The sequence below is a fragment of the Malaya genurostris genome, chromosome 2 (genome assembly GCF_030247185.1).
Source record: "Malaya genurostris strain Urasoe2022 chromosome 2, Malgen_1.1, whole genome shotgun sequence".
NCBI lineage: Eukaryota > Metazoa > Arthropoda > Insecta > Diptera > Culicidae > Malaya > Malaya genurostris.
The window spans coordinates 42030589-42056815 of NC_080571.1; the positions used below are offsets into that span (position 1 = coordinate 42030589).

Below are 26227 nucleotides of genomic sequence, written 5' to 3' on the forward strand. Positions count from 1 at the left end.
GCTCTCTCATAGTCAAATGTTCATGCAATACAAAGCAATAACACCTTCTTTTGATATCTTTACGATGTCAGCTAACACACGCAACTTCACTTTTCGATCATTTAAAACGATTTTGTGAATTTTTTTTTAATGTTTTCTGGTGTTACCGCCTCAATTGGATGTCGACTGCGTTCTGCATCATCGAAGTCTTTACGACCACGTTTGAATTCAGCAAACCAACGTTTTATTGTTGTTTCTGATGGAGCGGAATCTCCATAACACTTTTCAGGCCATTGCATCGCTTGAACGGTATTATTCCCATCAAGAAGCAGTGTAAAATTAAAACACGAAATTGTTTTTAATCCATTGTTCTGAAAATAACGAAAGTAGCGTCACTCGTAGCCCAATATCTCGCAAATTAATGGATAGAATATCATTTAATTTTAACAGATGTCTTTTAAAGGTTAGTATTAACTGAAAAAAGGTGGCTGCAATAAAACTAGCGCCATCTATGAGTTAGGCCCGGGACTTTTCAGCCCATGTGTTAATTATTTTAAGACTTGATAGAAACCATTTGAAGTTTGTAGAAATCGATTAAATTTGCAAGGAAATCATTTGGCAAGGCATCAGAAATCACACGTTGATAACGGAAAAGATTCTGGAACTAACAAAACTACCTGAAAAAAATTTGAACAATTTAACAATTCAACTGCCGAGAGCAATTAAATTAAAGTAACAAATGATTTCGACATTTTTACTGTCAGGTCCTTCGACTAAGAACTGAGAAAAAAGTTTGGTAATGATGAATAATGTCAATGCATTAAATTTATTGAAAATAAAGTAAAGCAGGCAATCGTGTCAGAGATCTAGTTTTCATCAAGCTATGGAAAAAGACGCACCAGCGCATTCATGTATAAAATCTACGGTGAAATTGATTGGTTTGAGATATGGATTAGTCCACCATATTCTCCAGACCTGGCCCTTAGCGACTATTATCTAAAATGTTTGTGGTTTGAGCGGTTAGTGGAATGAAACTAAACCGTTTTTGAAAAAAAAAAAAAGAAAATCAAAGCCTTGGTATTACATTCCTGTAGTGGAATTTGACCTTCTGTTTCAAAAGACTTCGCAGCCGATTCTTAGTGTACAGAACCATTACATGGATGGTGCTACGATCATACTGACACTACGAATCCTTCCAGGTCGGGGCTAAAATAAAAGTCCCCTTAAATTCCACAATGAAGAATTTTAACTGTTTCGTTATAACACTAACGTAATAGTGACAGTCAGTAATAGCCGTTCAACCGAGAAGGTTGTGTATAGAAGCGTACAGTTTAATAACGCTGGTTGGTTTACACGCGTTAAATACGACAACGGTTGAACTACAGGTAGAGACCTGTTGGCAGCAGCCGTTAAAACGTATAGTCGTGCTGCATAAGAGAGCCCTAGTGCTGGGCCAAGCTGGTGAAGGAAACAACAAAGGGCGTTTCCCAAACTCTACCCAGGCCGCAATATACAGCCACAAGTGCTGAGCAGGAGAGTGCAAAGGCACATCGAAGAGGAAGAGTGCAAAGGCACATAGAAGCAGGAGAGTGCAAAGGCACACCGGTGCGAAGGCACTTCGGTGCAGAAGCATATCGGTGCGGAGCACTAGGAAGAGGGAGACAAGACAACTCGGTCTTTCCACTGCCATACAACACGCAGGTATACACCGGTGACCTGCGCTGGTTACAGCTGGCGAAGACGAAAGCAAATCGGAATTCGAGTGGTGCTGGATGTCAGGTAGCAGTAGCATCACATCATATTCTATCGCTACAGTGAGCTTCAGCATTGTATCAACGTCCAGATACATCCAACAAGAACATCTAGAGCAACGAGGATCTACACGGCAGTGCAACGGAGATAGACAACAATTTCAAGGTAGAAGTTTTTTCTTTTCCTTTTGATTGAGTACTGTGTAGTGTTGGTTTCAAATTTTATTTTAAAGTTTAGTTAAAAATTTTAATGTAATGGATGAATCCATGGACGTAAATCCTAGCATGAATCCGATGCCCCCACGAACGAAAAAATATCAGGAGAGCTCTTTTGGGCCTTGGATAGTCTTTTTTAGACGTATATCAAAGCCATTAAACATTTTTCAAATTAATAAAGGTTTGACATCACGATACTCTTCAATCAAAGAGATCATAAAAGTAAATAACGATAAAATTCGTGTTGTGGTAAATAATTTGAAACACGCGAATGATATTGTCTCTTCGGAACATTTCAATAAAGAGTATAAAGTTTACATACCCTCCAAAGATGTCGAAATTGACGGTGTTGTTACCGAAGCGAGTCTTTCGGTAGATGATTTACTCAAGCATGGTGTTGGTCGTTTCAAGAACTCTATGCTTGAGGGTGTGAAAATACTGGAGTGCAAACAACTGTACTCAGTAGTTCATGAAGAGGAAAAAAAAGTTTATCGCCCATCAGACTCGTTTCGAGTGACATTTGCCGGGTCTGCGTTGCCGTCCCATGTCTATGTCGATAAAATTCGCCTCCCTGTTCGGCTTTTTGTTCCAAATGTAATGAATTGTACGAACTGCAAAAAAATCGGCCACACAGCTACTTACTGTAGTAATAAACCAAAATGTATTAAGTGTGAAGGGCCTCATAAAGATAATGATTGCAACAAGGAAATTGAAAAATGTATTTATTGTGGGAATAGTCCTCATGATGATATTTCAGTATGCACTGCATTTAAAGTGCACAAAGACAAAATTAAGCTTTCTTTAAAAGCACGGTCTAAGCGCACATATGCAGAAATGCTTAAAACGGTCATTGATGTCCCCCCTTTGGAAACCGAGAACGGGTTTTCAAATCTAGAGGAACCAGAGGACTCTGACTCTGACGAAAATAGTGAAGGTAATTCGTTTATCACTACCCAAGGGTCAGTTAAGAGAAAGAAGTCTTCCTCCAAATTACCAAAAAAGACACCTAAAATTTCATCTTCAAAAAAAGATCCCCGTCAAAAGTCAAAGTCAAAACCAAAGACTGTGCCTCCTGGTTTGTCAAATTCACAAACCAATCCAGGATCTAGTACAGAAAAAGATAATAATCCAGTGGGCTCCATTTCACAGCCACCAACAGGATTACTGAAGTTTTCGGAAATTGTTGAATGGATTTTCTCAGCATTCAATATATCTGAACCCTTAACGACCCTCATAAGGGCATTCCTTCCAATAGCTAGAACCTTTTTGAAGCAGTTATCAGCTCAATGGCCAATTGTCTCAGGTTTTGTATCTTTTGATGGATAATTTATCACCCGTCGCAAATGATACAATCACTGTCCTGCAGTGGAATTGTCGAAGCATCATGCCAAAACTTGATTCATTTAAAATATTATTGCATAGTCAAAAATGTGATGTATTTGCTTTATGCGAAACATGGCTTACTTCAAACATAGCTTTAAATTTTAATGATTTTAACATTATACGTCTCGATAGAGACTCTCCGTATGGTGGAGTGCTTTTGGGAATTAAGAAATGCTATTCCTTTTATAGATTAAACATCCCTTCAACTTCTAGTATAGAAGTTGTTGCTTGCCAAATAAACATTAAAGGCAAAGATATTTGCATAGCTTCGGTTTATATTCCTCCAAAAGCACAAGTTGGACAGCAACAGATTAATGAAATGGTTGAAGCCCTTCCTGCACCACGATTGATTCTGGGGGATTTAAATTCGCACGGTATTATGTGGGGTTCCGTTTACAATGATAGCAGATCATCTTTAATACAAAACATTTGTGACAATTTTAGCATGACGGTATTAAATATGGGTAGCATGACACGGATCCCAAGACCTCCGGCACGCCCAAGTGCATTAGATCTATCTCTTTGCTCAACATCAATTCGACTAGATTGCACCTGGAAAATACTGCCTGATTTACACGGTAGCGATCATTTACCAATCATCATCTCAATTAGCAGTAGCAATTGCATTGCTACTTCCGCTAGTATTCCATATGATTTGACAAAAAATATCGACTGGATTAAATACCAAAGTAGTATCTCTAGTATTTTGAATTCAATGGAAGAGCTCCCTCCACTTGAAGAATATGACTTCCTCATTTGTTCGATTCTGGAGGCAGCAGAACAATCCCAAACTAAACGCTTTCCTGGGCCAACGACTAACAGAAGGCCTCCCAACCCCTGGTGGGACAAAGAGTGCTCAGAGGCTAAGCTCGCAAAACAAAATGCTTGCAAGACGTTTCTAAAACGGGGAGGAGGAACTCCTCAGAATTTTGAAAAACTTATGGTTTTAGAAACCAAGTACAAGAGCATACTTCGAGCCAAAAAATGTAGCTATTGGAGACATTTTGTCGAAGGTTTGTCAAGAGATACCTCAATGAGCACTCTTTGGAACACGGCCAGACGAATGAGGAATCGTAACGTGGGCAATGAGAGTGATGAATACTCGAACCGATGGATATTTGACTTTGCTAGGAAAGTTTGCCCAGATTCTGTTCCTACGCAGAGCATTATACGGGAATCTCCTCCAAATAATGGTTTTATTAATAACCCATTTTCAATGATGGAATTTTCTATAGCACTCTTGTCTTGTAACAATAACGCTCCAGGGTTGGACAGAATTAAATTCAACTTGGTGAAGAATCTGCCCAACCTCGCAAAAAGACGTTTGTTGGAATTGTTCAACAAGTTTCTTGAGCAAAATATTGTTCCACCTGACTGGAGACAAGTGAAAGTTATCGCCATTCAAAAACCGGGGAAACCAGCTTCCAATCACAACTCATATAGACCCATTGCGATGTTGTCCTGCATCAGAAAATTGTTCGAAAAAATTATTCTACGACGTCTCGACACTTGGGTCGAGACGAACGGTTTGTTGTCAGATACTCAGTTTGGCTTCCGTAGAAATAAAGGGACGAATGATTGCCTTGCATTACTTTCGTCTGACATCCAAATTGCCTTCGCTCAAAAGCAACAAATGGCATCTGTATTTTTAGACATTAAAGGAGCATTTGATTCAGTTTCCATTGATGTTCTTTCAGACAAGCTTCACCAAAATGGACTCCCAGCGGTTATAAATAATTATTTGCACAACCTTTTGTCAGAGAAACACATGCATTTTTCACATGGCGATTTGGCAACACTCAGAAATAGTTACATGGGTCTCCCGCAAGGCTCATGCCTCAGTCCGCTCCTCTATAATTTTTACGTAAATGACATTGACAGCTGTCTAGTAACCCCATGTACACTAAGACAATTAGCAGATGATGGCGTGGTTTCAGTTACTGGACCCAAAGCTATTGATCTGCATAAACCATTGCAAGATACCTTAGATAACTTGTCCGAGTGGGCTGTTCATCTTGGTATCGAATTCTCTGCGGAGAAAACAGAGTTAGTCGTCTTTTCAAGAAAGCATGATCCCGCGCAGCTTCAGCTCCATATGATGGGAAGAATGATCCAACAGGTTTTAACTTTTAAATACCTCGGGGTGTGGTTCGATTCCAAATGCACGTGGGGAGGACACATTAGGTATCTGATAACGAAATGCCAACAAAGAGTAAATTTTCTTCGAACAATAACAGGATCTTGGTGGGGTGCTCATCCGGAAGATCTAATAAAATTGTATCAGACAACGATACTTTCAGTGATGGAATATGGATGCGTTTGCTTTCGTTCCGCTGCAAACTCTCATATTATCAAACTGGAGCGAATTCAGTATCGTTGTTTGCGAATTGCTTTAGGGTGCATGCATTCGACACATACAATGAGTCTTGAAGTTCTGGCGGGAGTTCTTTCATTAAAAGATCGATTTTGGGAGCTTTCATCACGCCTGCTAATAAGATGTGAGGTGCTGAATCCCATGGTAATTAATAATTTCGAACGACTAGTCGAGCTTCGATCTCAAACAAAATTCATGACAGTATATTTTAACCATATGTCACAGGAAATCAACCCTTCAAGATATATTCCTATCCGTGTCAGCCTCCTAAATGTCCCTGACTCAACTTTATTTTTCGATACATCCATGCAGCGCGAAGTGCGTGGAATCCCGGATCATCTACGTTCGACGGAAATCCCAAAAATATTTTCAAGTAAGTTCAGGCATATTGACTCTGAGAAAATGTTTTACACGGACGGATCGCGAATTGAAGAAGCGACAGGGTTTGGTATGTTCAACAATAATGTTTCGGCCTCATTTAGGCTTCAAGAACCTGCATCTGTTTATATAGCAGAGCTAGCAGCAGTTCATTATAGTTTGAGTGTAATCGTCACATTAATTCCAAACCATTATTTCCTCTTCACAGATAGTCTGAGTGCAATTGAAGCCATTCGCTCAAACATGACTGGCAAGACTGAACCGTTTTTCCTGGGCAAAATAAAACAGTGCCTGAACGACATATTGAACAATAATTATCTAATCACTATAGTCTGGGTCCCGGCTCATTGCTCCATTCCTGGCAATGAAAGAGCCGATATTTTAGCCAAACGTGGTGCTATTGAGGGTGAAATTTATGAGAGACCAATTGCTTTCAACGAATTCTATAGCTCGTCTCGCCAAAGAACACTTGCCAGCTGGCAAGCTTCTTGGGATAAAGATGATCTGGGTCGGTGGATGCACTCAATTATTCCGAAAATATCGACAAAGGCATGGTTCAGGGGACTGGATGTGAGTAGAGATTTCATTCGTGTGATGTCCAGACTCATGTCCAATCACTACACGTTAGATGCACATCTCCTTCGAATTGGGCTCTCCGAGACTAATCATTGTGCTTGTGGCGAAGGTTATCGAGATATTGATCATGTCGTTTGGACATGCGTGGAGTATCGTGATGTCAGATCTCAACTAATAAATTCTTTGCGTACCCAAGGTAGACTATCCAATATCCCAGTTCGAGACATTCTTGCTTGTCGTGACCTTTCATACATGAAACTTATTTATCATTTCATAAAGAAAACTGGAGTTTCAATTTAATAAAGGCCCCTTTCAAGACTTAGTTCTGATCCCAGCTGCGTCCATGAGTTCAACCAATAGCTAAATTAGAATAAAAATAATGTAATGATACAAACAAACTCGAAACAGTTTATGAAATTATTAACAAAATGTCTGAAAATAACAGCTTATTTTATAATTTATAGAAGTTAATCGTTTGGTTCAAATAATATTTCCGAGTAGATTTCATAATTAATGACGAGTTACCTAAGATGATATTTAAGTAATAAGAGAATATGTTTTAATAAATGCAAAACGTTGTGACTATGTTAGAATTAAATTAGGATAAGAATATTATGTAAAAGTGATGCTACGGCGAAGAAAAACTTATGTAAACTGCCTTAAGAAATAAACGTATTTATGAATAAAAATAAAATAATAGTGACAGACAGATACTAGTATTTCGAATGCTATTTGCATTCATCCTCAGTGTATCAGTCAAAATTCTTCATAGTGGAATTTTAGGGAGCTTTCATTTTTTTTTTTCGATAACGGTTTAGACTATTATCTATTTCCAAACCTGAAAAGGTTTCTTCAGGGCACGTAAATTACTTTTTCTTTGTTAGGCACAGGACTTCTCATTCCATGTAGTATACTTTTCAAAAATTCAAAAGTTCCAAGAATTTTTATTCAAATTAATCTCGAACACAGGGTGGCAAGTGGATTATCAACTTAAATTTCCCATTCCTTTCGTGACCGTCGTATCGATCGGATGGTAGTTTGCATTAGAGCAGCTGTGCGTTAATCCATTCTAATCCGTTTCAAGGTCATTTAATATCAGATCTTTTGTTCGTGAGCTTGTGCAGTAGATCAATACAGTATAAACAATAAATACCGTTAGACAGTGCCGGGTGCTATTGTGTTAAAACAATAAGAACAGTGAACCGACGTTTAGTGTGGTGCCGTGAACCGGTGCAGTGTGCATATTTATTCTCGGAGGTCGTTGTAACTAACGCTTGGCCTCAGCGGCCGAGTTGCTACGGATCATTAGCTAAGTATAATATTTTTTTTCCTTCGTGTCCCTTTATCGTCTTATATTTTGACTCCCCCTATAATTTGCGCGGAACCTCAACCGCGCTATGGCAAGTCCATTAAATTCTCCCCTGCCCCCCGAAGATAAAATGGAAACAGATTTTAAATCTGCCCCAAATAGTAAGACTCACCGGGTTAAACAGTATCCCGAAGAGCCTTCACCCTCGGCCGGCCTTTATGTGGTTTATTTTCGGACCAAAGAGAAGAATAAACCGCTTAATATTTTGAAAATATCTAAAGACTTGGAGTCGAAATATACAACATTGAAATTTATTTCAAAAATTCGTCCCGATAAGCTCAGGGTCTCGTTGACCAGTCTGAAACATGCTAATGAGATCGCTCGAAACGATCACTTTACGCGGGACTACCGCGTTTATATACCAGCTCGCGAAGTCGAGATAGACGGAGTGATCACGGATCCAAGTCTGACATGCGAGGACATTTTAAAACATGGGGTCGGATGTTTTAAAGATCCCTTGCTTAAGAATGTCAAGATACTGGACTGCAAACGTTTGCATTCAGTATCGATCGCCGCGGATGGGACAAAGTCTTATCCCCACTCGGACTCGTATCGGGTGACCTTCTCCGGCTCGGCTTTGCCGAAATTCGTTCTCCTGGCCAGGGTTCGTCTACCTGTACGACTTTTCGTACCACGGGTAATGAATTGCACTAGTTGTCAACAACTAGGACACACAGCTTCCCATTGTGGAAATCGGCCCCGCTGCTCGAAGTGTGGAGAGAGTCATGCGGATGGCGTTTGCGACAGAGACATTGAAAAGTGTCTTTACTGTGGGGCGGCCCCGCATGACCTCACAGCATGTTCTGCGTATAAATTGCGTGGAGATCATTTGAAACGATCTCTCAAGCAACGATCAAACCGCTCGTTCGCAGAAATGCTGAAAATCGCCACACCACCTGAACAGAACCCCTACACCTGTTTGTCTGCGGACGATTGCGACTCTGACGATCCTCAAGAAGGTACATCTTCAACTGTCCCTCGTAGTTTTAGGAAGAGGAAAAATATATCATCTCCTAAACTCCCTAGAAAGGGTTCGAAGATATCTCTTGAAGGCCCTCCAAAAGTAACAGCAGAAGGAAGTGTTGGTAAAAAAAACGAAAAGAAGAAGCCAAAAGCTCCTAGTTCCGGAGACTTGAAATCGGAGAAAGAATATCCAACACTTCCGGGGACACCCAAAACCCCGAAAGTCCCCAAGGAACCAGAAAACACATCAAGTGCTGGACTTGTAAAATTCAGTGACATTGTGGACTTTATATTTTCCGTCTTCAACATTTCTGACCCCCTAAAAGGTATTTTAATGACTTTCCTGCCAAAAGTTAAAATGTTTTTGATGCAGCTGACTGCAAAATGGCCCCTCCTCTCAGCAATCGTTTCCTTCGATGGCTAATTTTTCGAACGAGGTCAAGGATTCGATCACTGTTTTACAGTGGAACTGTAGAAGTATCATCCCGAAAATAGATCCTTTTAAATACTTAGTAAATAATCTGAAATGTGACGCATTTGCATTGTGCGAAACTTGGTTAACTTCTGATGTATCACTAAACTTCCACGATTTTAACATTATTCGCCTGGATCGAGATAATCCCTACGGAGGAGTACTTTTGGGGATCAAAAAGTGCTATTCCTTCTTTCGAATTAACCTCCCCTCGATATCAGGTATTGAAGTTGTCGCATGTCATGTCACAATTAAAGGCAAGGACCTTTGTATTGCTTCCATCTATATTCCCCCTAGAGCCTCAGTTGGGTACCACTGGCTCAGCAGTATCATGCAACTTCTTCCCGCACCGACGTTAGTTTTAGGAGACTTTAACTCTCACGGTGCGGGATGGGGTTGTCTTCATGATGATAACAGATCAGCTATGATCCATGATATTTGCGACAACTTCAATATGACAATCTTGAATACGGGAGAAATGACACGAATTCCCGCACCACCAGCAAGACCAAGTGCGCTGGACTTATCCCTCTGCTCGACATCGCTACGGTTGGATTGCACGTGGAAGGTAATCCCTGATCCCCACGGTAGCGATCATCTGCCTATCGTAATTTCAATCGCCAGCGGATTAAGACCATCGGAAACAATCAATGTTTTGTATGACCTCACACGAAATATTGATTGGAAATGCTACGCAATATCGATATCTGAGAAACTAGAAACAACACAAGAACTTCCTCCGGAGGAAGAGTATACGTTTATGGCTGGCTTGATTCTCGACACTGCGATTCAAGCTCAGACGAAACGTATACCCGGCGCGAATACTAACATTCGTCCTCCCAACCCGTGGTGGGACAAAGAGTGCTCATCACTGAACGCGGAAAGATCTTTAGCATTCAAAAAGTTCAGAAAATATGGAACACCAGATAATTATAGAAATTACGCAGCGCTAGATAAGCAAATGAAGAACTTAGTTAAAGCAAAGAAACTAGGTTACTGGCGACGGTTTGTTGACGGATTAACAAAAGAAACATCGATGAGCACTCTTTGGAACACAGCCCGACGAATGCGCAACCAAAACACAACGAACGAAAGCGAGGAATATTCTAACCGCTGGATATTCGATTTCGCTAAAAAAGTATGTCCTGATTCTGTTCCGGAACAGAAGATATCCCGCGCCGCGACTTCGAATACAAACGAAACACCGTTTTCGATGGTAGAGTTCTCACTTGCGCTCTTGTCGTGTAACAATAAGGCCCCGGGGTTAGACAGAATTAAATTCAACTTGTTGAAAAAGCTTCCTGACTCTGCCAAAAGGCGCTTGCTGAATTTGTTTAACAAGTTCCTCGAGGGTAATATTGTTCCACACGACTGGAGACAAGTGAGAGTTATCGCCATTCAAAAACCTGGGAAACCAGCCTCCGATCACAATTCGTATCGGCCGATTGCTATGCTTTCCTGTATCCGGAAGTTGTTCGAAAAAATGATTCTCTTCCGTCTAGACAATTGGGTCGAGACTAATGGTTTACTTTCAGATACACAATTCGGCTTCCGCAGGGGTAAAGGAACGAACGATTGTCTTGCGTTGCTCTCAACCGAAATTCAAATGGCATTTGCTCGTAAAGAACAAATGGCATCAGTATTTCTAGATATCAAGGGGGCTTTTGATTCAGTTTCTATAAATATCCTATCTAAGAAGCTGCACCAGCATGGTCTTTCGCCGGTTTTGAATACCTTTTTACATAATCTATTGTCCGAGAAACACATGTATTTTGCACATGGTGATTTGTCGACAATACGATTCAGTTACATGGGTCTTCCTCAGGGCTCATGCTTAAGCCCCCTTTTATACAACTTTTACGTAAACAACATTGATGAATGTATCAACACATCTTGCACGCTAAGACAACTTGCCGACGACAGCGTTGTGTCCATTATAGGACCCAAAGCTGCCGATCTCCAAGGACCATTACAAGATACCCTCGACAACTTGTCGACATGGGCTCTTCAAATGGGTATCGAGTTCTCTACGGAGAAAACTGAGCTGGTCGTATTTTCAAGAAAGCGAGAACCAGCACAACTACAGCTTCAACTAGGGGGTGGAACCATAGCTCAGGTCTTCACATTTAAATATCTCGGGGTCTGGTTCGACTCCAAAGGCACCTGGGGATGTCACATTAGATATCTGAAACAAAAATGCCAGCAGAGAATCAATTTTCTTCGCACAATAACCGGAACTTGGTGGGGTGCAAACCCAGGAGACCTGATCAGGCTGTACCAAACAACGATATTGTCCGTAATGGAATATGGATGCTTCTGCTTCCGATCTGCCGCGAACACCCATTTCATTAAACTGGAAAGAATTCAGTATCGTTGTTTGCGTATTGCCTTAGGTTGCATGCAGTCGACTCATACGATGAGTCTCGAAGTGCTCGCGGGCGTCTTACCGTTGAAAAACCGATTCTGGGATCTCTCATATCGATTGCTAATCCGATGCGATATCTTAAATCCGATGGTGATTGAAAACTTCGAAAGGCTTGTCGAGCTCAATTCTCAGACCCGTTTTATGTCCTTGTATTTTGATTACATGGCTCAGAATATTAATCCTTCTTCGTTTGTTTCCAACCGTGCTCATTTCTTGGATACTACTAATTCTACTGTGTTTTTCGACACATCCATGAGAGAAGAAATTCGTGGAATTCCGGACCACGTGCGCCCTCAAGTGGCCCCAAATATTTTTTATAATAAATTTAGAACAGTCAACTGTGAAAAGATGTTTTACACTGACGGATCAAACATCAACAGGTCCACAGGCTTCGGAATCTTCAACCAGAACATCACCGCTTCGTACAAACTCAGTGATCCGGCTTCAGTCTACGTCGCAGAATTAGCTGCTATTCAGTACACCCTCGAGATCATTGAAACCTTGCCCAAAGACCATTACTTCATTGTCACGGACAGTCTAAGCTCAATAGAAGCTCTCCGGGCAATGAAGTCAGGAAAGTATCCCCCATATTTCCTGGGGAAAATACGGGAACATTTGAGAACTTTATCTGAACGGTCTTATTTAATATCGTTAGTCTGGGTCCCTTCGCATTGTTCCATTCCGGGCAATGAAAAGGCAGACTCATTGGCTAAGGTGGGCGCATTAGAAGGTGATATTTATGAAAGACCAATCTGCTTCAATGAATTTTTGAGTATCTCTCGTCAGAAAACTCTCGAAAGTTGGCAAACTTCATGGAGCAATGGCGAACTGGGACGATGGCTGCATTCCATTATCCCTAGGGTATCGACGAAACCTTGGTTCAGGGGGATGAACGTGAGTCGTGACTTCATTCGTGTGATGTCTCGGCTCATGTCAAACCATTACACCTTCAACGCGCACCTCCGGCGTATTGGAATCGTGGAGAGCGGTCTCTGCGCTTGTGGTGACGGTTATCAGGACATCGAGCATGTCGTATGGACGTGTACGGAGTATCGTGACGCCAGGTCTTTATTAAAGGACTCCCTAAGGGCCCGAGGTAGACCACCTGAAGTTCCGGTCCGAGATGTGTTGGCTAGTCGGGATATCTCTTATATGCTTCTTATATACCAGTACCTCAAACACATTAATATCCAAGTGTAATCTGTTATACCTCGCTCAGAAAGTATAATCTCCACCTACAGGTTCGACACTAACATCCGCTCGATTCTCTCGATCACCGTCCCTGTCCACCATCTTCATTGGAACTAACAAGATCTTTTTTTGTCACTAACTTTTCGTTCCCCCCTTCCATGTCTCTTCACCATCTCGACAACTAATTAGATCTCTGTAGTTTTCAGACATTTTGTTTCCATACCCCCTATTTACCTCGGTTTTCACAATATTTACTTTTTTTATTTTCTCATCTCTTCGTAACATCACCATCACCGCCTACGGTCCTACGCTCCAGACGATGACCAGCATGCGGGCCACCCGCCGGGCCTTCGTAGCCTGGGGGTGTTTCCCGCGGACCCACACGAACCGAAAGGAAGCGGCCATATATAGCACCATTTGGAATTCATGCAATATTCAATTCACCGACACCTGCCGAATACCAGCTAAAAGCTTTTTTCAAAAACTCTAGACGACATAATCTAATGATACTATTCTAGTTTTAAGTTAGTCGTTAATTAAGATTAGGAAATACCCTTGGCATCTTAGAGCTTAAGCAGTGTGCCTGAAAATATATATTATACTATTGAAAAAAAAAAAAAAAAAAAAAACTTAAATTTCCCAATTTGCGATTGTTCAATGAACGAAACCCTCAGATGAATTTTTATGTTCATGTTGATTGTAATAGAAACCATAATTTAAATTATTGACAGTAGCATGTCCGACAAAACAAAATTGATATATCATCAAGTAAAACCCTATTTTGAATACTTATTCAGTTGCATTTACATAAAAATTCGTTTGGATTATACTACGTATATTGTGAAAGTCAACCTCGGTAGGTATTCTATTTAAAGTTTGTGGTAGACCAACAATAGCACCGTTGTATTCATAATCAGTACCGCTTAAAGATAATCGAACAAAAACATTATTCCGAAGAATTCTGCCAATTAGTCAATAAACGATAGGTACATCCGTCATATAATCGCATTTCTCAAATGCGATATGTTTGCAATTTCAATGCGTTGATGAGTGAATCAATCAAATGACATTTTCAAAAACGCATAAGATATCGACCTTTTTTGTGATGGGGTTTTAAATACTAAGATACTCTCGTGGAATAACCAGAAAAATGATCAGAAAGTACGAATTCTTCATAATAAACTCTCCGCTGGATTCTAATCAGTTTTATTTCCAAACAACCCAACTAATTTATCTTCTATGAGAAACCCTTCTACAATTGATCTGAATTTAGAGGATTAATGTAACATTTGTAGTCAATGGATTACTCAAACAGACCTTGATCCAGATCATCTACCAATAATATTCAGGATTTCAAATAAAGCAATGTGAATTCTGAAATGGTTTCGGCTGATATCGATTGTTCAAATCTGTTTATGATTGAAGCTCGAACTAAATTTAATTCTCCTATCATCAACGAACAAATCAAATCATATTCTAGAAAAAACGGTTCTTTTCAGTTCTCAAAGAAGTAAATTAAATACTACCTGCAAACGATGGATAAAGTCAAATTCGACAACGTTTTCGATTGTGTGAGTCCTGTTGAATTCAATATCTCACACAAATATGAGCAAAACACAAGTATTGTCTCAAGATGACATTACTGAAAATCTTTGATGCTTTCTGATTGATTGCCGTTAAACACTTAGAAGATCGTTGGGCGATACATGGGGAGTTGGCCCGGTTTCCAATGGATCGCTCAACATAGAACCTGTATGAGATAACAAGTTGTTCAACACTTTTACTGAACTCTTCGCCCAAACGCAGAATTGGGTGTTGCCTCCAATTTTTCATTTTCAATTTTTCAATATAAAAAGTAAAAAAATGCTGAAAATTGTAACTCAGTGATATTTTTCCCGAATTTGCACTGAAATTCCCGGTTTTTTACTGGTGAGCCAAATTCTCGATTTTCTCCCGGTCACTTGCCATCCTGCGAAGATAATCTCGATTGCAGTGTTCAAGTGGGCAACGTAGCCTAGTTTTTTCTGGTATGAAATTATTCGTGAACCACAAACTTTTAAGGGATTACAGAAGAACATTCTACTTACAATGAACCAAGCTTTATGCGCTTTATATACTTTCCCCATCCGGTTAAAATCTACGGAATTGACATGACAACAAAAAGGATTTTATCAAAAATGACCTCCACTCGTCCTTCATTGTTCTCAATTTCGTCCGATCAATGACTTCAATGACAAATTCAAAAAACATTGGAAAATTGGATCGGGTTATTCGCCTGGTTTTACGAAAAGTCTGAGCAAGGGTGGCTAAAACTATATCGCTTTCTAGAATTTGCAGCTCAACTCAGACCACTAGAAGAAGGTAATGTAAGCAATGCGTTGTAATGGAGCCGATACTATACAATTCTGAATAACTTCGAAAAAATCTCAAAAATTCATGACTCAATGTGTCATCTGGTGTTATTTTGAACAAGAATTAACTCTTGAAACATATCGATTTGGAAAAACTTTGAGATCAGCCCAAGAAAAATTTTGAGATTTCTGAAATAGAATTTTTTTATGTTTTAGAAACGCATTCAATGTCCAGATATGTGTTATCACGATAAAAAAATACAAAAAAATATTTTTTGTGGAGCAACTAGAGTCAACTAGGAACAATTATTTTTTTCGAGATAGCACTTGATCTCGTTTCGTGCATTTACAACACAAGAAAACCACATAACTTTGAAAATTCGCTTAAAAATCTGTAGAATTACTCAAATTCGTATGAAATTTTCGCACTATGCTAAAACAATTTTGAAAATTCGCATTAAAAAACCGTATAACTTTGAATATTCGCAAGAAACGCATTATTTTGAAAATTCATATTAAAAAATCGTATAAAAAACGTACAGTGACACATCACTCAATAAGTCGTGTGATTGACCCACATATGGTGCTATCGTATGACGTTTACAAAGTACCAACTTTCAAAAGACTATGTGTGAAATTTCATGACATTTCGATTAGTCAGCTATTTGAGCGAAGAAACTTTTACCATTTTCAAACCAATGGATTCAAACAAGTGTTATCCGGACTCCAGTGCTCCATCGAAAAGAACCGTTTGTTATTGGTTTAAATTGAATTTAAACTTGGTCTTGCAGACACCGAAGATGGTAAACCTTCTGGTCGTCCGAATGAGGTGGTTACTCCAGAAAGGTGTTTATATCTAATCGTAAATTGAAATTACGTGACGTAAAGACATCAAAGAAAAGTGTGTTTACAATTATACATGAACATTTGACCCTGAGAAAGGTCTTCTCGAAATGGGTGCCGCGTCACACAATCGTTGATAATTCAGACCAGTGTTTGGCCATGTTTACAAGTAATAAATTAGACTTTTTGTTTTTGCGTCCATATATGAGAATGGATGAAACATGGATCCATCATTTCGCTCCGGAATTGAAACGATGCAACATGGAATATGTTTCTAAGATATAAAAAACGAGCTGTGGGTGAACGGAGTTAAACGAATGTTCATAGACACTTGGGGTTTGGGCAGGAGCCTTCATCATTCATTTTGAATCTATGCTTGTTAAAATCCGTTAGCCGTGCAACACACTTTGAATGACGCACCTAGCAACATTTTGGACCTGCAATGTCGCCTCTTGATATTCGGGTTCAAATCATACGACACTCAATTGATGATACAATGTACGTTTTGATACTCTTTCTCATGAAGCAAAAGATTCGTCATCAAAAATTCCGTATTTATGGTAATATTCCCAGTTCTAAAACCAACTTGAAAAGAAATAAAGAGTGTGGAAAACAATTTGAAAAATTTTGTCTGAAATAAACTAATAGTGAAAGTTTTAATTTTACTTTAGTTTACTTTACAATTTTACGCATTATTATTAACACTCCAGAACTTCAAAATACAAACATGATTTAAAAACTAGACAAAAACCCTTGCACAGCATTCAAATACTGAAAACTTTGCCCATCTACGGCGAAACCCTGATGCAACCAACTAAAAAAAACTGATCTAAACATTTGTCAAATTACCTGCCAGCCCCGCCAACGGGAGCGTTCGATCCCATCGTCCCTGTGCCTGAATGATTGCCGCTACCGACAGCATGGGTTTCTCCTTTTTCAACATTGCTCGGTTCACAACACGATCACACTGGACGAAAGACTCCACGACGAGATCGATCGAGATGATTCAGCACTTCGGGAAATGCGGGGTGCGAGAACCGATCTTCAGTTGAACACTGCTACTGTTGCTGTTGCTGCTGCAGCCGTAATCCAAAGTTCAGGCTATTTCAGCAGCAAACCTCTTTACCTTTTCTGATCACACACCACCATGCGAAAACGTATTCGTTTGCACGAGTTTGTTCACTCAATTAGCACAATCACTCATTTTGTACGGGTTGCGGCGATGACGCGAATTCAACTGGAATCATGGAATTTCGCTGTTTTTTTTGCTTTCGTTTGCTTTCTTGTTGGTCATTGTCTTCTTCACATTCTGCAAAGTTGGATTGGCAAGAGGGCCCCCAGCTGGAATGGATTTGTTTTTTTTTCTTCTACGCCAAACAGCTAATTACTATAGGTTCCCCCCCTTCACCTAACCCACAATAACACAGTGGATTAGCTGTTTGCCGATGATTCTTTCTGTTCGTATCAAAATTTCCTGCTCCGAGAACAAATTTCTTCCCCGAACATACAAATCTCTGCACCGGATGCATGGTCAGATGTGATCCCGCGCGCCACAGGAGAAATAACACATTCAATTGCACGAAATTGCATGCTTTATTATCATCGCATCCGACGACGACCAGCTACCAAACCACCCTCCCCCTCCCCTTTCTGCTGTCTGTCGGTCCAATGGTTGAGAACTGGGCGAGAACCGATAGCATTCAGAGCGGCGGAGATACAGACACAGATGCACTGAGCCGGGAGCACATTTATATGCACAGGATGCAAGTGTTAGAAGCAGACAACCTTCGGGAGTGCGGTCCAACCGCAAAGTGCATGCTCGCGAGTCACTGCCGTCGGTTACCACGACAGACCGGGAATTGGGTTAACTGACGTTGTGACCCTGAGACGGTACCGATTGTGGATGGTGATGGTGATGATGACGATGATGACAATATCGAGAGGGTGGTATGTCGATCTAATTAACATTATACAAGTACAATATTAGCTGCATATGTGGTGCTAGTTCGATTCTATTATGGGCAGTAGTTACCGGCATCGAAACTTATTTCAACTAGCATCCATTTCTTATCACAACACGGAAATGGAAGCGGCCAGTGAACAAAGAAAGCCCGGAACAAAGCAACCGGGCGTTATCAAAGGATGATCATTATGATGGCACTGTCGTTTTTTTTTGTCGTGGCACGCGACTAAGGAATTTACGTTATTTGTTCGAAAAGTGGAACGAATTAGTAGTTGTTACTTTCCTTATCAGGAGTGAGTCATAAAACGTGAACAAGGAAAAGGTTGTTTGGAATACTGGAGTTAATTCACGGAAATATCTATTTTATCTGACAGGTTCCGTCTTAATAGAAATCTAATCAAAAGTTTGATAGGACTTTTCAGATAAGGGATCGGCAATAGTTTAGATATCTAGGTTTTAGGTGGACTGCGAAAAACTTGGAGTAGGTAATTTCAGAGACCCAATCGCAAGGCTGACGTAGGATTGAGGTAAATAAAAATTCTGCGTCCTAATACTTCCCAGGTTCCTACAGCTAATATTGCGAAATATTCAAAAAAGTTTATTTTTGGGGTCCTATGACTTTAGAGATCTCAAAAGGACTATTTATTATATGAATGAGAATGTAATGTAATAATATCAATATTATCATTCCGATGCTGTTAACTGTTTAGTGCATTTCTCTCAAATGCAAATGATCAGTAGCAGAATGTCGGTGTGCAAATTGCCCCGCAGCAGAACTGCTCACAGTGTAGATTGAATCAATACGGAAGCTATTTTCGTGAATTTCTTTATCCTTCGCTTTTGTTTTTTCATTCAGTGCGTGGATCAACAGCAAACTAAGGGATCAATTTTTATGTGGTTATTATTCTTTATTAGAGACTGCCACAGTGTAAATTTTATGCAAAAACATCGAGTTGTTCCTGAGATATGGTTGCTCAAAGTAGCCCAAACTGTCAAAGTGATGGGCACGATAATTGAAGAAGAGCTTGATTGATTAAAATGTTTTATATCAGATTAACGCGTATTAAATTTTAAATGTAGCACTGTTGAGAAAATTGTAAAAGAAAATTTTCTATATCACATTAAAAAAAATTGATGAAAATCAATGAACATTTGGCAAATGTAGTGTTTGTAAAAATCATTAGAAAAATCAAAACTGCGACAATATTGTTTGTTCCAGAATCATTTCCTGAGGCTTATCGTTTACTTCTGCGAAAATGGCATGCCCCACTATGAGCAACCATATCTCTGAAACAACTCGACATTTTTACATAAAATTTAAACAGTATCAGCCTTTAATAAAATTTAAAATTATATAGAAAATTAAAGATTCGGCAACCCATAGTTTTTTAGTTTCTTTCATTTACACTTGAAATTAAGGAACGTAATACTTTTTTTTCATAATTTATTTCACCCCGGCTTTAACCTTCTTGGTCGTTCACCGGGGGAAACGAAAAACTCCGTTTACAGGAGAAGCTCCCCTAAATCAAAATTGACGACCGCAGAAAGCAACAAACAGAATTTTGTTTATTTTGGTGTACAACTTTGCTTCCGCCGTTTTATTTTTCAAAATTAAAAGTTTTATTGCGAAAAAGTGCTTACAGATGTATTATTCAAAGTATTGTCCGTCGCTAGCGACAACTTTCTCCCATCTTTCCGGTAATTTTCGAATCCCGGCTCGAAAAAAGGAGTCCTCTATCCATGAAGCAATCCATTTTCCAACTCTTCGAAGGATTGAAAATGTTGATCTGCTAGGCCGTGTGCCATCGAACGGAATAGGTGGAAGTCAGAAACGGCGACATCTGGAGAAAACGGCGGGTGGAGAAAAACTTTCAATTTCAGCGTTTCCAGGTACTTTTTGACCACTTTTGCGACGCGAGGCCGAGCTTTGTCGTGTTGAAGGATGACTTTGTCATGTCGCTCTTGATATTGTGGCCGTTTTTCTTTTGGCGCGCGACTAAGGCGCATCAGTTGCGTTCGATAGCGATCTCCTGTGATGGTTTCACCCGATTTTAAGAGCTCGTAGTAAATCACACCGAGCTGATCCCACCAAATACAAATCATAACCTTGCCGACGTGAATATTCGGTTTAGCCTTCGACGAAGTAGCATGCCCGGGCTTTCCCCATGATTTTCTGCGTTAAGGATTATCGTATCAAACCCACTTTTCATCTCCGGTTACGATTCGATGTAAAAAACCCCTCACGATTTTGTCTCTGAAGCAGTTGCTCACATACAAATAGACGGCGCTCGATGTCCCTCGGTTTCAACTCGTACGGCACCCAGTTTCCTTCTTTCTGAATCATGCCCAGGGCCTTGAGACGTTTTAAAATGGCTTGCTGACTCACTCCCAACGATTCGGCAAGCTCTTCTTGGGTTTGGCACGAATCTTCATATTCCACCACCATGTTTGTCTTTGACATCGAAATCACCACTTTTAAAACGTTGAAACCACTCCCGACACGTTCTATTACTCAGAGCAGCATCACCGTAAGTTTCTGAGACCATTCGATGCGCTTCAGCTGCTTTTGTTCTCGAATTGTAACAAAAAAGTAAAACTTCCCGCAAATGGCGAGAATTGGGCACATAAAATGACATTTTCGAGCGTGAATAATACGAAAACAAGAACAACTGTCACTGAAATGGTGATGACAATTCGTTAGGCACTGTACACACTCACTTTAAAGGCATTATCATCTATGAATTATGACCAGCCTCAGCCGGTACAGCCACCTATCGGAAAACGGCGGAAGCAAAGTTGTACACCTGATATATACACGGATTTCGCGCTAAATAGTATTCGGAGTTGGCAGTCAAATGTAATAAATGAAAATACTGACAAAAGTCCAAATCGAGCTCTGCACTGAAAAAGATTGATTTCGAAAATTTTAAACATTTTGATGAAATGTCCCAAGATAATTACGTTACCTACCAATCATTCGTACATTGCAAGATGGGCACTTTAGAGATAAAAAGTTTTTCTAACAAAAACTTTACTTTGTTTATATTGATTTTTTTTCAGAGTGTTTATTTACCGAAAACTACCCGAATAAAAAATATTGTAGAAAAACAATACGATTTGCTGTTACAAAACCTGCATAAATTTTGCTTTGACCATAGAAAAATATTTTAATGTATTGTTACACACTATTCAATTAATTGTGAATATGCTTTTTACAATAGAATGTATAGGTTGTTAAGTATCGTAACAATTCAAATCATAAAATTTTCTCATAGATATTTTCTTGGAAAACCATCAAATGTACAGTTTGCGTATTGTTTGAAACACCACGTTTACAATAAGTTCAATTGTAGAATCGTAGAAACAATATATTGAATCGTTGGAAATGAAAAAAATCTTGTCAAGATACAATGAAATGTATTGTAACCCATATATCTAATTGTGAATCAATTGTTTATGCTGTAAAATCAATGGTTTATTTTTTTACGGGTAAACTGAACTGAATGTCATAATCATCCAAGAATCCAAAGAAATTTAATTTGAGAGGAGATATTACAGAATACTATATCGCAAGTTGCCTGATATTTGCAAAAAGTATCTGTACTGGACAAAATTAAATTTTATGAACATGAACTTAGTGAGGCACCTCTCGCCGATAATAACGCAAATAGGTGAATAATTTGTTGCTAATTAGTTACAGTAATTTTAAATTAGTTGCTCAATTTTTTGAGTACTTCGCTAAGTTCATATGAAGTTAGCAAAGCCCCCTTCCAAATATGCTTCAAAACGAATCGTAGCCCAGTGAATAATTTGTTGCTTATTTGTTGCTAATTAGTTACGATAATTTCGAATTTGTTGCTCAATTATTTTTTTAATTTTTTTTTGAGTAATTCGCTAAGTTCATATGAAGTTAGCGAAGCCCCTCTTTTCAAATATGCTTCAAAACAGTTCGAAGGCCAGTGAATAATTTGTTACTAATTAGTTACAGTAATTTTGAATTTGTAGCTCAATGATTTTTTTTTTTAGTTTTTTGAGTACTTCGCTAAGTTCATATGAAATTAGCGAAGTCCCTCTTTCAAATATGCTTCAAAACAGATCGAAGCCCAGTGAATAATTTGTTGCTTATTAGTTACGGTAATTTTGAATTTGTTGTTCAATTTTTGTTTTTATTTTTTTGAGTACGTAACGATAATTTCGAATTTGTTGCTCAATTTAGTTTTCATTTGTTTGAGAACTTCGCTAACTTCATATGAACTTAGCGAAGTACTCAAAAAAAATGAAATAAATTGAGCAACAAATTCGAAATAACCGTAACTAATTAGTAACAAATTAGCAACAAATTATTCATTGGGCTTCGATCTGTTTTGAATCATATTTGAAAGAGGGGCTTCGCTAACTTCATATTACCTTAGCGAAGTACTCAAAAAGCAAAAAAAAATTGAGCAACAAATTCAAAATTACTGTAACTAATTAGCAACAAATTATTCACCTGGCTTCGATCTGTTTTAAAGCATATGTGAAAGTGTTGCTTCGCTAACTTCATATGAACTTAGCGAAGTATTCGAAAAAATAAAAAAATCATTGAGCAACAAATTCAGAATTATCGAAACTAATTAGCAACCAATTAGCAACAAATTATTCACTGGGCTTCGATCTGTTTTGTAGCATATTTGAAAGGGGGCTTCGCTAAATTCATATGAACTTAGTGAAGTACTCAAAAAATAAGTTGAGCAACAAATTCAAAATTACTCACTCAAAACTCAAAAGTACTCAAAAGAATTAAAAAATAATTGAGCAACAAATTTGAAATTATCGTAACTAATTAGCAACAAATTATTCACTGGGCTTCGATCTGTTTTGAAGTATGAACTTAGTGAAGTACTCAAAAAATAAGTTGAGCAACAAATTCAAAATTATCGTAACTAATTAGCAAAAAATAAGCAACAAATTATTCACCTATTTGCGTTATCATCGGCGAGAGGTGCCTCGCTAAGTTCATGCTCATTTAAATTTTAGTTGAGAAGATGATTTTTCTTAGAAGTTACCATCTTGCAATATTTAGCCGAGGTGATAGGAAAGATAATAATAACTGATATTTTTTTGTAAATCGAGTTTTTAAAATCAATTTTTTCTGTGTACAATTCGATTGGTAATTTTCTCTATATTTTTATACAAAAATTTAACTAATTTTGAGAACATTTTTAGTACAACAGATTGCTGAAGAATTCATCATATAGCGACTATAGCCGTATGAAGAAAAAGTAAGAAAGTTTGACCGAATAACAGTCTAGATCGATTTAAAAAAAAATCGGCAAAGTACTTTATGTGACAAAGACTACATGTCCAGTAAGCTTCATTAAAATCTGAAAGGGGACTGCCAATATTCGTTCGAGTCGAAGCGATATTAGTCTATATAAACTTCATTTTCCGTCTTCGACACGTCGGTGCATAACGGATTATGTTGATCTGTTATGCCATTTGGCAGTTCTACATAAACCGCTAAGCGAACATAAATTTTCTGTTACTATCAGAAAAAGGCCTAAAAAAAGAAAATTCTGCTACATTGCATTTGAGAAAAATGCACTGAACTGTACAAAATATGGATGAAATTCAACAAATCGGTCCTTCTTAGGGTCAAAAATAGATCCTAATAAGTTTTACGGATTTTTTTCATTTTTTATCCCTTTATAGGCTACTTTGGCCGAGGATGAAGACCGGTCACATAACCATTTTTATACATTTTATGTTTCGACATTGCACTTCGCTACAAACTAATGCAGTTTTCTGCAAGCAGCAGTAGCTTTATGTCTGCTTAGAGGTTTATGTTGAACTACTGAGTGGCATAACAGTTCAACATAAACTGTTATGCATGCACTGACGAGGCGAAGACGAAACATACAGTATATAAAAATGGTTTGTTACCTTTGCACAAATACCCCAATGGACAAAAAAGGTTCTCCCTAACTGAGAATTTTGTTAACGTTTTTTTGTCGTGAATACGACTTACAATTCTATGGGGAGCCTTTTCCAAAGAGTAATAAGTTTTAGATCGTGAATATCTCTTGTTGTATCTAACGTATCAATATAATTTTTACTACATGCCATCGGAAATATGATCATAAATTTAGGATAACATTTTCAGGTGTATGACATAATAACAAATAAATCAAATTGAAAGTTTTCTGAAATGTCATCGAGTATCATAGAAGCAAACTCACGACGCCTTTCTCGTACCTGGGTAGGTATAAAAAGTTAACACTTGATTTATTTTGTTCATTCTAGCCTGCTCAGTTGACTGAGCAGGATGTAAAGCAAGTGCATCATTTCGGTTGGTTCGGGTCCAGAGCTCAGTACGCAGAGCCAGTTTCTCTTCAAAGAACATCGATTGCGTAATGCTGCTGCTGGTCGTTTGCATTGGAGCAAAATACAACGAAAGGTGGACAACTATGGGGAATATTATGCAAAATAAGCCCTTCTAATTGTTCCAAATGTTATCCAGAGAATTATAAAGAAAAAAATCATCGTTGTATCACCAAACGAATGCGAATTAAGCCAGCATTTGACGACAAGCACCACTTAAATAATGCTGGATATAGTTTTGACTCACTTTGCATGGAAGGCGGTCTTCACACACGAAACGACACCCTCCATAGTCAAACGTAGAGTTTCATTGTTTTGGGACCATTTCGTTTTGTTTAGTAAAACAATTAAAGATACTAATCAAAGAGGAAAACAGTTATTAAAAAATAAAATTTGGAGTAAGTTCATAACGCTGCGAAATAACACCCAAGGTAGTACAGTAAAGAAAGACGTAGTTCTACGTCAAACCCAGATCCATCGTCAAAAATAAATCAACGAATTGAGTGGTCAAGCACTGATTGGAATCTCAATTAAACCCATCATACTTTCATAAAATAGACCAGGATTATTTGACCGAAAGTCATTTCGCCGATTGCCATTTCACCTTAGGGGCGGTCCATAAATCGCGTAGACCAAAATTTGGTACCCTGTTGGCAAAATAGTAATTTTTGTAGAAGATTTTTCTATTTTATTGAAAATCGAAAGAAGGGTAATTTAAGTTATCAGCGATCGAATCTCATGATAATGTAAACAAAAAGTTACTCGGATTTGAAATGAGGAGCTTATTTTTTAGATCGTTAGATCGTTATTACCGTTAAGGAATTGTTTGTTTATTGTTTACAAGTCATGATAATCTATTTGTCTTCGAACGTCTCCATAAACTATCAGTTATTCAAGACACACCAGCGGCAAAGGACTACAATGATACTCAAAAATCTTCACTGGATAAACAATGAAAGGAAATAAAATGTGTTTTTTCCTAGAATAGTTCAAATGAAATGTACGGGAGGGAGAATGTTTTTATGTTAGAATTTAGTGTTTGGGGTGCATTCTCGAAAAATTTTACTTTCTCAATTCAATCCTTTCGAAATCCAAAAATTAATTAGCGGAATCACGTAAATGTTTTAAAATCGCAATAAAATTGATTTCATATTAAGAAAAATCAAATGAGTTGGCACTCAAACCCTTTTTGCTAACCCAACATCTTAAATCTGAAATTGGGCCTATTCAAAATAATGGACTTATCTTCCATGATAATTTTTTTCAGAAATGACAGTTTTACACATTACTACCCTAAAAAAACGGATTTTGGTGTCTATCACCGACCACAGAGGTGAGATGAGTGATTATTTTTTAGTAGTTTGAGATAATCATGAATAACTCTGAAAATGAATGCAGCCAGATACGTATCGGTCCAACTAATCGACTGCACGAACAAAAAAAAAAATTACGTTTGGAATTAATTAATTTCTATGTATGTGTGTTAGATAGAAAAGGATTATTATCCCCCTGGAAGTAACAAGGTCTATGATCATAGCGCAACAAAAAACCGCCATCAATGTGAATATAAAATATACTAAACAGCGATTAAGGTCTATTTAGTTTCTGTATCGTTGGTATCAAACCAATGGTA

At 38.5% G+C, this 26227-nt stretch overlaps 1 protein-coding gene across 9 annotated transcripts in view; it reads right to left on the reverse strand.

Moving 5' to 3' along the window:
- The window catches only part of LOC131432620 (protein ultraspiracle homolog), a 134391-nt gene that overhangs the window by 34279 nt on the left and 73885 nt on the right, over positions 1-26227 (reverse strand). For 7 of the 9 annotated variants that reach the window (XM_058599001.1, XM_058599000.1, XM_058598997.1 and 4 more), the window contains exon 2: positions 17121-17612. The exons of 1 other annotated variant lie outside the window; for it this stretch is intronic. In XM_058599001.1, the coding sequence (XP_058454984.1) occupies positions 17121-17214 (94 nt within the window). In that variant the 5' untranslated portion in view covers positions 17215-17612. The remainder of the gene's footprint in view (positions 1-17120; positions 17613-26227) is intronic. One more of the 9 variants, XM_058598999.1, reaches the window with a different exon arrangement.